Source organism: Heterocephalus glaber, unplaced genomic scaffold, assembly GCF_053883595.1.
Source record: "Heterocephalus glaber isolate CG9 unplaced genomic scaffold, H.glaber_assembly_v1.0 deba00001532, whole genome shotgun sequence".
NCBI classification, from domain to species: Eukaryota; Metazoa; Chordata; class Mammalia; order Rodentia; family Bathyergidae; genus Heterocephalus; species Heterocephalus glaber.
The window spans coordinates 24,304,856-24,316,969 of NW_028258330.1; the positions used below are offsets into that span (position 1 = coordinate 24,304,856).

Genomic DNA, 12,114 nt, shown 5'->3' on the forward strand with positions numbered 1-12,114 from the left:
AAGAATTTGGGTCCTAGAACCAGCCTTCTCATGATTCAAATCCTGCTTCTATGACCTTAAATTCTTGACTTGAGTTCTCTGAACCTCAGTTTCCTCATCTGAAAAAAGGATGTAATTATCCCTATCTCTGAGGACTGATATGAGGACTAAATGAGCTCCATTCCTGGGGCCTAGGAGGCCTTCAAATGCAGGAGCTATAATCCCTGCCTCCATGACTGTGCTGTCGTCTGGAAAGTGGGGACCCATTCCCTGCCCCAGTTCTTGCCCAGCACTGTTCTGAGAGTGAAACCCGTCCCTGCCGCCCTGAGTTGCCTCCGAGAATTTCCCAGGCCTCCGTGTATTTGTGTATTTGTCTGGCAAACAGGGACAGTTATTCTGGCCCTGACTGTTTCCCAAGAACAGATAATGCACGATGAGATCAAAATTTTTTTTAAAGCTGCGAAGTGTAGGGCACTTAGAACAGGGGCAATGACAAAGGAAATTTAGCTGGGCATGGCTGGATAGGTCAAAATCTAGTTCAAGTGAGGTCGGGCGAAGCCCAGCAGAGTGACCCAGCCTTGAGGGGTCTTCCTGCCCCACACTTCCTGGTGGGAGAGGAGAGGTGGCCCAGGAAGCTGGCCACACTGTGCCTAAGGTGGGCTGGGGAGGGCAGGAGGACCCTGACTGACCCCTGTGCCTCTCTGCAGCTATCTCAGGCACACTACAGCAGAGCGATGCTCTCCACTCCGCCCTGAGAGAGGTGCCCGTGGGTAAAGCCGGCGCTGACGGTGGCGGGCCCCTCCTGGGGGGGCTGCTCGGTGGCGGTGGGGGTGGAGGTGGTGGGAGCAATGGTCTCCTGGGGGGCCTGCTTGGTGGCGGGGGCGGAGCGGGTGGTGGTGACCTCTTGGGTGGAGGCTTACTGGGGGGCAGTGGCAGCAGTGGCGGGGGGTTGCTGGGTGGCAGTGGTGGGGGGCTGCTGGGTGGTGGAGGAAGCAGCCATGGGGGGCTGCTGGGTGGCAGTGGTGGGGGGCTGCTGGGTGGCAGTGGTGGGGGGCTGCTGGGTGGTGGAGGAAGCAGCCATGGGGGGCTGCTGGGTGGCAGTGGTGGGGGGCTGCTGGGTGGTGGAGGAAGCAGCCATGGGGGGCTGCTGGGTGGCAGTGGTGGGGGGCTGCTGGGTGGCGGTGGTGGTTTGTTGGGTGGTGGCAGTGGTCTTTTGGGTGGTGGGCGGCACCGATATGATGACTACAGAAATGCTGAATTCTCCCGAGGTGTTGGTGGTGTCCCCTACAATGACTTCCATGTCCGAGAGCGTCCCCCCCAGTACACCAACGGCAAACAGCTTGGTGGAAATTACAGATACGGTCACATTGAGACCAATGACAATACTGCCCAGCTGGGGGGCAAATACCGCTATGGTGAGATTCTGGAGTCTGATGGCAGCATCAGGGACCTGCGGCGCGGGGATGACAGCGCCAACACCTATGGCCACCACCGGGGCTGGTACCGGTCCGCAGAGGGCAGGCTTCACCGACGTGAGCTGCGTCCGGGGCAGATCCCTCCAGGGGTAGCCACCGGGGCGCTGGGCCCGGGCGGCCTGCTGGGTGCCGGGGGCATGCTGGCTAACGAGGGGATCCTGGCGGGCCAAGGCGGCCTGCTCGGCGGAGGCGGTCTCCTTGGGGACGGAGGGCTGCTCGGAGGCGGCGGTGTCCTCGGGGTGCTCGGTGAAGGTGGCCTCCTCAGCACTGTGCAGGGCATCACAGGGTAAGGCGGCTGGGTTTCCTATCAAGTTCCCCAGGGGCCAGCGAGTGGGGAAGGGCTCCTCAGGGAGGGACCTTGGGGCCGGACATGGCACTGTGTGTAGCTTGGGGCCTTGGCAGGAAATAGTGCAGCCTCTGAACCCAACTGTACCCCAGGTAGGTGCGTGTGACTTGGTGCTAGCCTTTCCATTTCTCCAGCCTCAGTTTCCTCATCTGTAGAATGGTCATAGTAAGGTAGTTAGGTGGAAACTCCTGAGGCTTTAAAATTAACAACATACATGTATTATATTATATAATTTCATACGTGTGATATATTCAACCATGCCCAGGCTCCTGCTCATAGTCATTTAATCCAACAGATATGTAGAGCTTCTGCTATATGAGGGACACTGTGCTGGCACAGGGGACAGATCCAGTGGTTAGCTCCACTCCTGAGAAGCTTTGGGCTGGTGGGGTTTTTGGGCTTGGGTGACAGAGCCTGCAGACAGCTGCCAGTCACAACAGCGATAGAGGTCCTGGGGGGTAAGGGAACGCATCTATCAGAGGGTGGGGGTTTCCTGGAGGAGGAGCCTCACAAGGGGCAGGGACAAGCAGAGGGCATGGCACTGTGGTGTGGAAATGCACAGAGAGGCACAGCGGCTCCCTGGGTGGTGGGACTGAAGTTCTCCTTGGGTTCTCTGTGCTGCCTGGGAACCGCAGGTCTCTTTAGACTCAGGATGAGGAGCAGAGTGCGGTGTGAGGGAGGGCACTGCGGTGGGCCATGGCAGGGGGTACCTCAGGTCACAAGGCTGTCACCCTGTACAGGCTGCGCATCATGGAGCTGACCCTGCCCCGGGTGTCTGTGAGGCTCCTGCCCGGCGTGGGTGTTTACCTGAACCTGTACACCCGAGTGGCCATCAGTGGGAAGAGGTGTGTGCCCTTGTCATTCTGTCCCCACAGGGAGACCGTGGGCGAGTCACCTCCCCTTGCCACACCTGGTCTCTGCATCCATAAGGTGGGGGAACTGAAGTCACCCCCGTGGTCACTGTCCTCTGTGAAGGCAGCCCAGCAGGTTGTTTAAGGTCTGGGAGGTTGGAGTCAGAGGACAACCTGGGCTTGGTTCCTGACTCTTACAAGCTGCCTGACCTCGGGTCAGACTTCCAGTGCCACTGAGCCTTAGTATCTCCACCTGCGCTGGGATGTGAGGCCACCTCCCTTCCCGGCTGGCTGTGGCCACCTGCAGAGAGGCCCACCATGCAGTAGGTGCTTCCTGAAGGACCTCAGGGGTGGACTTTTCCATCAGTCGATCTACACGAATGAGGTCACGCCTGCAAAGTTAAGCAATTGGATGGTTACCTTGGAAACCAGAATTTATACTGACCTCTGTTCTCAGCCTTCTTAGAGCTGAGCAAGGGACACGAAGGCTGACGGGGACAGTCAGGGCTAAAGCCTGAGGTGAGAGGTGCTGGTGGGCCTGGTGGCTGGAGTGTGACTCACTGTCCACTTGGCCCCTTGGTCTCCTTTAGTCTCATTGGCTTCTTGGACATCTCAGTGGAAGTGAACATCTCTGCCAAAGTCCGGCTGACCATGGACCGCACTGGTTATCCACGGCTGGTCATCGAGAGGTGCGACACCCTGCTGGGGGGCATCAAAGTCAAGCTACTGCGAGGGTGAGTCCAGCTGGCTGTGGAGCTCCTTGGGAGAGGCAGGAACATCTGCCTCTGGCAAACAAAATGGCACCTCTCCCCTCCCTGTGGCCCGGGGGCAGGCAGAGCCATGATACCCAGGAGCAGTGAGGACTCACAGGGACCCATCCACACTCCTCCCTGGCCCTGGTCTGGCACTTGCCTGATGGAAATTCAGAGGCTGTGTCTTTGAACCCAGGATGTAGGCCTCAGCCAGGTTGGGGAATGGTCATAACATGCAGCTCCAGCCCTGTGAACAGGTATTCATCTTTGTGGCCAGGAGGATACCTGGGACTTAGGTCTCAGCTTCACTCTTTATTGCTTTATGACTTTGGACAACTTTGTTGCCTTCTCTGGCCTCCAGTTTCCCTACCTGTGAAATGAGGGTAAATTCTTGTTTCCATAGTAATTGAGATAATGAATGTAAAGCTCTAAGTGCATAAACTGCTGTGTCGTAAGAGTTTATAAATATATGTTGTCTTAGTCAGCTTTACTGTCACTGGGATAAAATTCCCAACATCCACAGTTTAAAGGAGGAGAGGTTTAAGGTGACTCATGTTTTGGGGGTTCAGTCCCTGGTGGGCTAGCTCCAAGGCAGAAACAGCATAGGGGAAGAGCATGGTGGAGGAAAGCTGCGTGGCAGCCAGGAAGCAGAGAGCAGAGAGGAGCCAGGACAAGAATAAACCCTTCCAGGCCCCACCTCCTAACAGTACATTTAGCAACTAAACTGGTCAGTAGATCAATCCACTGCTGAGTATAACTCCCCAAGATCCAGTCGCCTTCCCAGGCCCCCCCTCAGAACACACGAGACTCTGGGGGACATTCTAGGTCTAAGCCATAGCACATGTCTCAGAGTGGTTATCTGTCTTTCTGTGTCCCTCCCGATGGAGACATTTCTCAGCTCTTCTGTCCATGCACCCCTAGTCAGGGGGAGCTTTTTCTACTACACATTCCCCACAAATTGACCAAGATGCCACCTCTGTCCTGAGAGGCTTCTCGTGTCCATGTACTGGCCAGCACCCTGTCCCCCAGTGGTGGTCGGGAAAAACATGCTCAGGACAGCTCAGAGCCAAGTCCCTTTCTCCCAGAGAGGGGGACTCTTCTCCAGCCTCTTTTTTTGGGGTCTCTGTCCCCCGCTTTCCATCCTATCTTATCAACCCCTTGGTCCAGTGCTGCCGCCCTCCGCTTATCCAGCCTTTGGGAGCGGAAAAGCCCCTTGTGAAGTGTGAACCTAAGCTTTCTGACTCACGTGGGATTCTCTCTGTCTTGTTTCTATGTCAAGGTGGGTGGGGGTAGAGAAAATTGGGCCCTGGGGCTCAAAACATAGGAGCTTCACAGACTTTTAAAATCACATTTTCACTCGGAAATATATTTGACGGTAACATAATTTCAAAATGTAAAGTGACAAAAAAGGCACAGAATGAAGCATGTCCTTCTATCCTGTCCTTTTGCCCCTTCCCACTAAGCCCACTGTGGTGACTCAGTTCTTAATTTTCCTTCCAACTTCCCTGTTTAAATGTAGCAAATATGAGTGTGGATTCCAATTCTCATCTCCTCTATTGCAAATGGGCACCTGCTCTAAACTCTGGCTTTGCACTTTGTGTTTTACTTACTCCATCAGAGAATTCTCTGTATCCAAACACTGAATGCACCCTTGTTTAATTGTTCATAGCTGTGTAATGTTCCATCCTCTGGATGAACCATCATTTATGCACCCAGCCCCGTATAGCTGGGCATTTCAGTGTGTCTAATCTGCTGCCGTGGCAACGAATAAGCTTTTATAGATGTCATTTCACATGTGGCCCTTTGCATCTATTGGATAATCTTGAGGAAGGGAAAAAGTAATTGTGCTCTGAATATGCACAGATTAATGGCAAACTGCTCCTCAACACACACACACACACACACACACACACACACACACACACACACAGGCACCCAGCATATACCTGCTTGAGTTCTTGGGGACTTCCCATATGAGGAGAACTGGAACCAGGGTGAATGCTCCTAAAGGGGCCTGAGATGCGGTAAGCTCTGGGGGAGACATTCCATCAGGACTTTGCATGGAGGAATTCCTTGCTCTGCCAACCTGGCACAGCCCTGTAGCTGCCATCTCAGAGGAGGAGCCCAGCTGTGTTCAGGGGAGCTGGGAGGCAGTTTTCTAGGGGTGAATCCACCAGGGATTCTTTGTGTTAGCCTGGTCACACTTCCCTCATCTGCTTATCACTCCAGGGCCCTGAAAACAAATCCTTGCATCCAGGTCTTTCTGTCTGTCCACCCATGTGTCTTGCCTGTTTATGCTCTACCCACTCCTTAGCTAGCAGGACAGGCGGGGCAGTTAAGAGCTTGGTAATATACTTAGAACTTGCTCTTGGTCATTGCTCTGAACCTCAGCATCCTTGCCTGTAAAACGGATCACACTCCCAATCTTTTTAGTAACAATAAACTGTCCTTTAATATGGATCATGAGAGCACATGTTTTGGCCAGAATTTCTCCTTCTGTCTCTTCTACAAAGATTCATTGAGCACCTGGCATGCTCTGGGTACTGTGTTGTTGGCTTGGATGAAGCAGCACCCTCCCTTGTCCTCTGGGAAGGTTACCTGGAACTGCAGCAGACAGCCGCAAAGAGGGTGAGACGGGAAGGAGGGAGCGATCTTTGCAGCTAAGGACCAGCAGTATCCGGGCTGGGCAGAGACACCCAGCTCAACCTGCCCTGGGAACCCTCCATGGCTGCAAGCCTGGTCCTTAGCCTGCCCCTCTCTCTCTAGGCTTCTCCCCAACCTCGTGGACAACTTGGTAAACCGAGTCCTGGCCAATGTGCTCCCTGACTTGGTAAGAGTGGGCAGGAGGGACCACAGTCTTGCCTTTATCCGGAGGGGCACACAGGTGACCTAGAGGGATGGAAGGAGCCAGGGCCAGGGCAGGTTCTTGGGGTGTGGGAAGGACGTGGAGATGTGGACAGACAGATGGGCGGAGAAAGGGGGAGATGCCTGAGCTTCACACAGCTCTGGGTTCCACTCGCAGCTCGAACTCTTCTGAGCTGCGTGACGAGTCACATCTCAGTTTCCTGGTCTTTAGGATGGGAACTGGGACAGAGGCTCCCCATGGGGCTAAGGTGAGGACAGAGCATGGCATGGAACAGTCTCAGACACGAGCTGCCCTTGTTGTTATGGGCGCACCCCCTTCCTGACTCCCTGCAATGGCACCGACCCCATGGCGTTTCTCCCCACAGCTCTGCCCCATCGTGGATGTGGTGCTGGGTCTCATCAACGACCAGTTGGGTCTCGTGGACTGTAAGTCCTACCTGCTTGGCTGCACTGGGCTGATGTCACTAATGGCTGCGCAGGGCCAGGCCTGGGGATACAACATCTGGGAGGAGGGCCATGTGGGTGGGTGTGGCAGGGGTGCCCACCTGCCCTTCCTTTCCTTCTGCCCCAAACACCCCACCTGGCCTGGGGAAGGTGGATGTGAGCCAGGCTCTGCCCTGGTGGCTATGTACTCAGAGGCTCCTCAGCTTTCAGGGAGGAAAGGTACCTGGGTGGCAGAGTGCACAGCCTGCAACCTCCCCTTTTCCTACAGCTCTGATACCACTGGGCATCCTGGGAAGTGTGCAGTATACGTTCTCAAGCCTCCCGTTGGTGACCGGCGAGTTCCTGGAGCTGGACCTCAATGTGAGTCCTGCAACTTGGCCTGGGAGGGGTGAAGGTGGCCCCAGCAATATGAGAACAGGGCCCTTTTCCTACTAGACTAAGACCTCTAGGAATCATATCAAGAAGTATAGTCCTAGCTGACACTCACCCATGCTCAGTGTGGACCAGGAACATTGTAAGTGCTCCCTGTAGATTCAGTCAATCTGTCCTCAAAACTATAGCACGCTTATTGAGAAAACAGAGGTGCAGAGGGGTTAAATCATTCACCCAAGGGCAGGGGATTTAGCTCAGTGGTGCCATGCCTACCTTGCAAGGGCAAGGTCCTAAGTTTGATCCCCAGTACCAAAAAAAAAAACCCCACTCACCCAAGGTCTAGTAAATGTGGACCTGAGATCTGAACCCAGATGATCCAGCTTCCGGCTCTGGAGCTGCTGCTAGGGGCTGGTTTGGCTGGTGTGCATTTAACAACTGGATCTCTATGGTTAAAAATAAAGCCTTGAGTAGCAGCATTTGCTGATGTTCATGGCATAAACGCTCCTGTCAGGGCCAATTTCTACCCACCAATGTAACGTCACTGAAAATGAACTTGGGAAGAAACATGCGAATTGGAATCAGCATTCTAAGGGTCCTGGGGACCTGCTGCTAGGGGCTGAAAGTACATGTGCACACAGACATCTGCCTTGCACACGCATATGCATGTGTAACATGTTTACAAACACCCACTCTGCAGAGACAGACACTTTCTGGGTCCCACTGGGTGCTCTGCCCAGGATGGGAGCTGGGAGAGTAGCAATGAGTGAGACAGTCAGCCCTGGGGGATGCCGATCTACTGGAGAGGCCAGGCTGAAAAGAATCACTGGAATAAATATGCAGTTATTGATCCAGTGCTGCTTGAGAGGCAAAATCATTGAAATGGGATCCCCAGGTGCAGGAGGGCTTCCTGGAGGTGGTGATCCTTGTGCTTGGCAGGGTGGAGCAGCTTTGAGGAAGGACCAGGCCAAGGTGAGGGCTGAGGTCTGGCAAGGTCCTGGTGGCCTCACTGCAGAGGGCAGGTGCAGCTGCATGGCTTCGATGGGGCCTGAGCACCCGTGGGACAGAGCCCACAGAGCTTTGTGGGCTGTCTCTGGGACTGTGGCCATCACAGAGGGGTTGTGCCAGTGTGTACCGTATGGAAGCGCCCCCATGCTGTCACATGGCAGGGCTGAGAAGCTGTGCCACAGATGCACAGGAAGTGTACGTGGTCACAATCTGAAGCAGAGCTGGGGCCATGGAAAAGAGGCACCCAGAGGCTCACTCTGGCCTCACTTCAGCCTCCTTCTGCCCTCCTCCCCACACCCCACGACCACTTCTTCTCTGCCGCCACAGACTCTGGTTTCGGAAGCGGGAGGAGATCTTATCGACTACCCCCTGGGCCGGCCTGCTCTATCGCCCAGGCTGCAGATGCCAGAGCTGCCCCCCATGGGTGACAATACCAACTCCCAGCTGGGCATCTCGGCTAACTTCCTGGGCAAGGTGCTGACTATGCTGCAGAAGGAAGGGGCGCTGAACATTGACATCACTGACGGCATGGTGAGTCCTGGGCTTCTGCTGATCCTGTTCAGTCCCCAGCTATGGACAGGCCCCTGGGCTCATCTCTGGGTCTCAGATGTGCACCAGTCACATCCAGTTTCCCCAAGCTGGTGCTCAGGGCTTCCACTTGGCTCACAGGCTTGATGCTGAACATCCCATGGTAGGATGGATGTTGCTTCAATTCAAGTCTGTTGGATTTTATTTCAATATTTTTTAAAAAAGCGTAACATATATTCACTTGTATGTACCTCAATATAAATGTTTGGGATCCTTCCACTTGGAAAGTGAATACCAAGTACATAAGTAATTAAAAGATACAGGGCCGGGAATTTAGCTCAGTGGTTCTGGCACCTGCCTCACAAGCACAAGGTCCCGAGTTTGAACCCCGGTACCAAGAAAAAAGATACATAAGAAGCTAGGCATGGTTTCACATACATATACCTGTAATCCTAGCACCCTGGGAGGAGGACTGTGAGTTCAAGCCTAGCCTGAGCAACTTAGTCACTTAGCAAGACCCTATCTCAAAATAAAATAGTAAAAAACGGCTGTGTGAATGTAAGTTCAGCGCAAAGGCCCTGGGTTCAATTGCTAGTACCACACACATGAAAAGGTAACTTAAGAACATAATACTACCCTGAGGTGTGCTCCAGTCATTTTCTCTCTGAACTCTTTTGAAAACTTTCAAGTCTTCAGAAAAGTTGCAAAAAAATCACAACTCATGCACACATACCCTTTACCTATCTATCCATCTATCTTCTTACTGGTCTACCCTTCCATCCATCCACCTGTCATTTATCCACCTACCCAGCATCCACCCATCCATTCATCCATCCACCTATCAACTCACTGATCCACCCATCCACTCTCTGTCCGTCTGTCTGCCCATCCATCCACTCATCCATCCATCTCCCCCATTCATCTAGCCATCCATCCCATCTGACGTTTTGCTTATGATGTTTTGCCCCATAAACCTCACTGTTTCTCTTAAGGACAAAGTGTTCTCCAAAAGAGCATCATACAAATTGTGGCAATCTTTGATTCCACTGAGGAGAACGTATCCATTAAGTGCCAGGGTTTAGTTATCTCTCTTGCAGTTCTAAGCACCCCCTTTTTAACTGAGGGAGAACAGCACTCAGTCATGCAATGACTCCACAGCCAGCTATATCCATGCAATATCCATGCTTCTTCACACCGCATTGATTTTATGACAGCCAAGTGGCACTGGATTTCCATTGTTTTATATCTTAGGTCTTTACATGTAAGCCTGTTTGTGGAATACACAAAGTAAGTAACGGTACAAGTGGTGTGGGGACATGGCAGAAGCCAAGGTTCAGTGGACACTGGGTTGTGCAAATGGACTCGATGATGTGCACCCTGCTTTACCAAAGAATTGCATAGCAGAGAAGGAAGACTCAGGTCTTACCTCCTGTTCTTCAAGTCAGGCCTGTGGTGACTCTAAGCTGCCGGCACCCACTTGGCTGCTGTTGGGAGGTGGAGCTTCCCCAGGGGTCATTCAGGGAAAGAAGGTGCCCCGTGGTGTCTCGGAGCATGTGGGAGTCTGACGGCTGTGCCTCTGTCACCTCAGCACTCACGTGATCCTTGTCCTTCTCCTGCAGTTTGATGAGCTTCCCCCACTCACCACGTCCACGCTGGGGGCCCTGATTCCCAAGGTGCGTAAGTAAGGAGGGCGCTGCCATTGTCTCCAGCCTCCCTCCCCTGACCTGGTTGGAAGGAAAGGTGCTCAGCACTAGGGTGATGGGTCTCACCTCCCTGTCTAGTGCAGTGACAAAGGCATGAAGAACAGACCCTGCCTGGGAGGAGCACATGGAGGGAGGGAGGGGGGTGGACAGATCCTGAACTCTGGCAGTGGACCAGCCTGTGCAGGTCTAATCCCTGCCCGGCCACTCCTTTGCTGTGTGACTGTGACACAAGTTCTAACATCTCCAAGTCCTACTGTCCTCATTGGTCAACCAAACCATGCTGACACCCTCCCACGGGCTCAGGTGATCTGGGAGGGTGGAGGGGATGATGCAGGAAAAGAGGCCAGCACAGAGCCAGGCACACAGGCATGTGGGGCCTTAGAGGGAAGGAGCTAGATCTTTAGAGATGACAGATACGGCCCAGCGCATCCCAGCCATATTACCACATGCAAATGATGCCATCACTTTGAGCCTCAGATTTCTTATCTGGAAAATGAGGACAACCATGCTCACCCTTTAGCGTGGCTGTGGACCTGAAGTCTGGAATCCAAGGGCAGAGCTTTAACTACTACTATTATTATTGATTACTACAATTTTTTTTTTAAAAAAAAGACTAGAGCAAATTCACTCTTGTTCATAGAGATGGAACAAAAATCTTTCTGATACCAGCCCTGGTTCCAGGGCAATGGTCCTGTGCCCTGTGGCAGAGCTCTTCATGTAGGAAGTATTCTCAAGGTGAAGGATGTCTGCATCCACATCTGTTTGGAGCATTTCTGCCCTCTTTCCACCGTTCTCGTCTCCAGTGTGGAATTCAGAAGCAGGAGCAGAGTCAAATTCAACAAGTGGCCGCTATCGCCCTCATGTGATCTTGGGAGGAACAACAGACATACCGTTCTCCAGAAACCTAAGCAGGAGCTGCTCTGGGATGTTGGAAGATCTTTCTTCACTGTATCACTTCCTGGGCACACTGCATTTTACAGCTTAGAAAATTTTCTTAGAATCCATTCTTTTATTTGTTTCTAGTAGTCCTCCCACAGGGCAAGGAGGGACAAGCACCCCATTTTACACATGGGGAAACAGGCTCAGAGGCAGTGGCAGAGCTGGGCTGGAGCAAGGACTCAGGACTTGGAATGGCTATTGGTCAGAGTCCATGGGTTCAGGCTAGACCCTGGCCTTGTGTTCTGGGGACTCAGGTCAGGGAGCGTTACCCAGAGAGGCCCGACCAGGTCTGGGGCCGAGGAGGCTGCTTCTCTGTTGTGATGGTTGGGACCCCAGGTGCCCCCCAGGAAGTACTGGAAGTCACCTTAGGAAAAGCTAATCTGTCAAATAATTGACTTGTTGAAAGCCAATCTGCCAAAGGGTGAATTTGCAGAGTGATCAAATGGCAGAATGCACAAGATTTTTACTCTGACCAGGAGCTTGTACAAAAGAATTTCATCCTGCATGTGCTCAGGAAAGTGAACAAAGTCTCAGGGCCAGGCACCGTGCTGCAGCATTGCCCATGGTGAAGTTTCCATACAAACGGGGCATCTTTGTACTCATTTGATATATTTAAGAAGAGAACTCCTTAAAATCAATTGCATGGTAAATCAGTTATCATTAAACATGACAAACTGGTCATTTGGTGCCTTTAGCAAATAGCTCTTGGGCTTAGTCTGCAGCAAACAGGCTCCATTCCCTCCCCCGTGGGTCCTAGGACCTGGTGAATTCAGGCAGGATGGGTAGCCTGGGCTTTGCTTGGGGACATCTTGGTGAGATCCCCAGAGGCATGGACTTTCTCACTGTAGGAAGGGT

The 12,114-nt window shown here is 53.0% G+C and overlaps 1 protein-coding gene across 2 annotated transcripts in view; it reads left to right on the forward strand.

Annotated features, from left to right (window-relative positions):
* Bpifb4 (BPI fold containing family B member 4) overlaps positions 1 to 12,114 on the forward strand; it is a 31,243-nt gene that overhangs the window by 485 nt on the left and 18,644 nt on the right. Inside the window, exons 2-10 of one of the 2 annotated variants that reach the window (XM_004867947.3) lie at positions 687 to 749; positions 1,248 to 1,740; positions 2,541 to 2,645; positions 3,242 to 3,385; positions 6,170 to 6,233; positions 6,634 to 6,694; positions 6,981 to 7,072; positions 8,417 to 8,620; positions 10,237 to 10,290. In XM_004867947.3, the coding sequence (XP_004868004.2) occupies positions 687 to 749; positions 1,248 to 1,740; positions 2,541 to 2,645; positions 3,242 to 3,385; positions 6,170 to 6,233; positions 6,634 to 6,694; positions 6,981 to 7,072; positions 8,417 to 8,620; positions 10,237 to 10,290 (1,280 nt within the window). Of the gene's footprint in view, positions 1 to 686; positions 1,741 to 2,540; positions 2,646 to 3,241; positions 3,386 to 6,169; positions 6,234 to 6,633; positions 6,695 to 6,980; positions 7,073 to 8,416; positions 8,621 to 10,236; positions 10,291 to 12,114 lie in introns of both variants that reach the window. The other variant, XM_087188569.1, reaches the window with a different exon arrangement.